Source organism: Penaeus japonicus, unplaced genomic scaffold, assembly GCF_977035675.1.
Source record: "Penaeus japonicus unplaced genomic scaffold, GWHDUDI00000001_assembly GWHDUDI00000017, whole genome shotgun sequence".
NCBI lineage: Eukaryota > Metazoa > Arthropoda > Malacostraca > Decapoda > Penaeidae > Penaeus > Penaeus japonicus.
Genome location: NW_028234419.1, coordinates 15,709,045 through 15,712,714, shown reverse-complemented (window position 1 = coordinate 15,712,714; position 3,670 = coordinate 15,709,045). Strand labels below are relative to the sequence as shown.

Below are 3,670 nucleotides of genomic sequence, written 5' to 3'. Positions count from 1 at the left end.
AGCTCTCCAACACGTCTCGTCGCCACGTCTCTCCTGCCGGCGATAGTAACACCGTTAGATGGATGGTAGGGCGATAGCTAAGCTTCCTCTACTAAGGAATTGAATGTTCTCTTGTATGAAAATGTAACAGTCACACAATGATTTTTGGTGTTGGTTTACTCAGGTTTTTCTTTCAATTTAATATGAGATAAGGTTTAGCACTAAGCAGTAGATAATGATTGACACTCTTTTGGTCTAGGTAAGTAACTCAATGGCTAAATATATATCCATTAATATGACATTTATTTGTCAAGTGCTAGTGATGTGGACTGTTATATAATGTTGATATCTGAAATATTGTAACTTGTAAATCGCCGACGAAACTGGTAGCGAAAAAAAAATAAAGTTGTGTCTTCTACAATTGAACTGATTTTGTTCGTTGATGACTTAACCGTCAATTGGGTTTGAACTGTCATAGGGCATTTCATTTTTTATTTGCTACATATTTAATCATACAGTTCTGTATGGAGATACGAATGCATTCGTATGAAAAACCATTGGCGTTTGGTAAGTGTAAACAGTTACTGATATCGGCTATTACTCAGTCATCTCTAGAATACAAGTTGTTTTCTGTTTAAAAAAAAACTTCCGATAATAATAATAGTTCACATAATTTATGAATTAGATTAACAAATAAAAACAATATGTGCACAACATATATTTTATGAATTTTGCATTTCGACAAAACCTTGCGTTAGCCTATCCTAGTCACCCAGTAATTACAGCCTTTCATTACAGGCAGATGCTCCCAGTTGTGGCCACGAGGAATGGCGACGAGGGGAGCAGACTGCATCATACAAAAGGGCAATTACATCACAGGGAGCGCATTACCACACCGCGATGGTTCCTGTCATGAAGTAAGTGTTTTTTGTACATTGTATGTGTGAGTTATATTCACTTTTATGAAATCGAAGTTATTAATATTTTGCTCATCTTTCTTCTAGGTTCAATTGTTTACTTGCCGCAGCAGCTGTTGCAATAACGTGTGTGGTTCAGGCCGGTGATGTAGGTTAGTGTAACAGTGATTTTCTGGTTAAAAGTATTGCATTTCATACTGATATATCATTAGCGATAAAGTTGCATTATCTCATAATCTAAAGTTGACTTCTCACAGGTAAAATCCACGTGCATCGCCTTGGAACCGCAGCACATGATGGTTATGAGGCAGACGTGGTTATCGTAGACGTCGAGGAAGTGGTCGAATCAACTACAACATTAACGACAATCATCGACGTCACGAAACTACATGAAACGGTCGTGACAAGAGATGTTACCAAAACGACCACTGTCTTCCATGCTACTTCTACCTCTACCCTTTTTACGGATGTATTTACGGCATCCACGTATGATACCTGCTTCTCCAGTACCACTCATTGCTACACCATCTATCACACCATTACTCAGCCTGTACAGCCTATCTTCATCACATTCCCGGGGCACACGAGGACTGTCACGCACTCACACTACTACCTCGCCACTGCAACGAGCACTGCATTCAAAGATTGTCCAATGTCCATGTGGTAAGGGGATTCTGGATTCTTATATGTCCTTCTCCGTCGTTTTGTTAGAATTATCCTATAGTAAACCCCCATATCTGTATCTCTTGTTTAACAATTATTCCTCATTACTCGCAAACATATTATAGGAAAGAAAACATCTATATATAAAAACTTTTTATTACAGAGTAAAACACAGCCAACAAACCATAACAGAATAATATACAAAGGATAGTAAATGGCTTAAAAGCTTTAAAAAATATACATGAAATGTTAAGATAACTTTTCGCCTTTTAACATGCCATTTTGAGGTGTATTCGTAATTTGCAACGACAGTGAATTTACCACATATCAGATTGCCATATTTCTGAAATTTATACAGAACATTCGACATTTAGCTACATTAAAATCGTTTACATGATGAAGCGTTAAGAAAATGAAATTTCATAATTATATATTGTAATTATCAAAACATTCAATCTTGGTCGTTACTGGGAACCACTGAACCATCAAAATAACGGGCGCCATAAACAGTAAAACATAACATACGTAATACACACTTAATTATGGACCATCAGGCTATCAAATAACTTATTGATTGAGATATCACCTAACACCAACCTCCCCGCCGCTTTGAACTGACACCCAGTCATTTAAATTCAAAGCTAACTGGATCGTAGAATTCTTTGTGTCTACTAGCAATGTGAGCTTTAAGGTTGTCTCGCTGATTACATCGGTGGGGGCAGTAGGGACAAGCATAGGGCTTCTCTCCTGTGTGAGTCCGTTGGTGACGCTCCAGCTTGTACCGCGTCTCGAAGGCTTTGTTGCAGATGGCGCACACGTGACCACGATGACGCACGGCCGCAGACGCACGAGCCATCGAGTGTACGAGCTGAAGAGAGATAAACGGCATGAGTTACATGAGGCGTACCTTATGGTTTATGAACAAGTTTTATTTAAATCCCAGCATGAAATTTAATATGCAGACAGAACATAAATGAGGAGGATTAAAATTAAATGAGATGTACGCTGAGGTACATGTTATGGAACATGAGTTGGTAGTTCTTATCTCATATTCACCATTCAGTAGATGTATCTGTTGGCTAGTATTTATTGCAGTAATAATTGCTCTGCAGAATCTCGTGGATATCCAATAAACCTGGAATTATTCCTTATTCAACAAAATTGTTTACAATTTTGACCCCCAATTCTTTTCTTAAGGTTTACCTATGTGCCAATTAGAATGAATGCGCTAATGACAAAACGGTATAGTTGCTATGTCTCTACCTTTTGTACCCAGTATCATCACTTTTCTCCGGTCACCTCTCTCTCTCTCTCTCTCTCTCTCTCTCTCTCTCTCTCTCTCTCTCTCTCTCTCTCTCTCTCTCTCTCTCTCTCTCTCTCTCTCTCTCTCTCTCTCTTTCTCACTTACTCTCTCTCTCTCCCACCCTCTCTCTCACTCATTTCCATTTATTTTTATCTATTTTTATTCCCTTACAAGTTCCTTCGGTGTTTCAGACCCTTCCTCTAGAGCCATATATTCTTACTATTTCCAGTTTCTGCCCTTTGTTAACTGGAAGATAGTTCTCAACGATTGTGGATATATATATCTTACCTTAATATAAGAGGTTATATAATTGCTTATGCAATCAGGTCCCATAATTTCGGACATATCGCACAAGTAACAAATTCAGGACCAGTTATAATGATGATGCCTGAACGACGTACCTCTAATTCAGAGAGGAAAAGAAACTAAGTTATACTTCCATTGTAAGATGTCAAATACAGTACGGAAACATTCTCAAAGCTACCAAGTGTTTAAGTAGTTCTTAAATATTTCGTGATGGTGCTTTTGATACTTACCAAAGCTAATATGAGGCATGTCATGAGATATTATCAAAAAGATATAGTGTTTTAAACCAATCCCCCAGATGACGAATCAATCACCCTTCAGCGTATATGATAAAATACGTCAAGATAAAAAGTTGCAGCTGGCCTGTGACTTGATTGATATTTGCTACGCTATATGAAGTATAATATAACAGGCGGAGGTTGAACAAGATCTTAGAGATATAAATGAAACTACATTGTCGGGGTATTGCACATTTATTTAATTGAAGAATTACAAAGGCTAT

At 37.8% G+C, this 3,670-nt stretch overlaps 2 protein-coding genes and 1 pseudogene across 2 annotated transcripts in view; 1 reads left to right on the top strand and 2 right to left on the bottom strand.

Moving 5' to 3' along the window:
• The window catches only part of LOC147470019 (B-cell lymphoma/leukemia 11B-like), a 13,457-nt gene extending 13,348 nt beyond the window's left edge, over window positions 1-109 (bottom strand). Inside the window, exon 1 of the mRNA XM_086546036.1 lies at window positions 1-109. This exon is cut by the window's left edge and continues 268 nt beyond it. The gene's annotated coding sequence lies outside the window, so the exon portion shown is untranslated.
• A 671-nt stretch (window positions 110-780) lies between these two features.
• Window positions 781-1,638, top strand: LOC147470018 (uncharacterized). Its single transcript, XM_086546020.1, has 3 exons — window positions 781-896; window positions 984-1,048; window positions 1,154-1,638. The coding sequence occupies exons 1-3, from the start codon at window positions 880-882 to the stop codon at window positions 1,561-1,563; spliced, it is 492 nt and encodes a 163-aa protein (XP_086402146.1). The 5' UTR covers window positions 781-879; the 3' UTR covers window positions 1,564-1,638.
• Window positions 1,639-1,699: 61 nt separating this feature from the next.
• LOC147470017 (zinc finger X-chromosomal protein pseudogene) lies at window positions 1,700-2,868 on the bottom strand (annotated as a pseudogene).
• Between the last annotated feature and the right edge of the window lie 802 nt (window positions 2,869-3,670).

What these genes read in the sequence shown, in the direction of transcription:
- LOC147470018 (XM_086546020.1), top strand. An exon ending in GGTTCAGGCCGGTGATGTAG is followed by an intron (nt 1,049 to 1,153) that starts GTTAGTGTAACA and finishes GACTTCTCACAG; the next exon opens with GTAAAATCCACGTGCATCGC.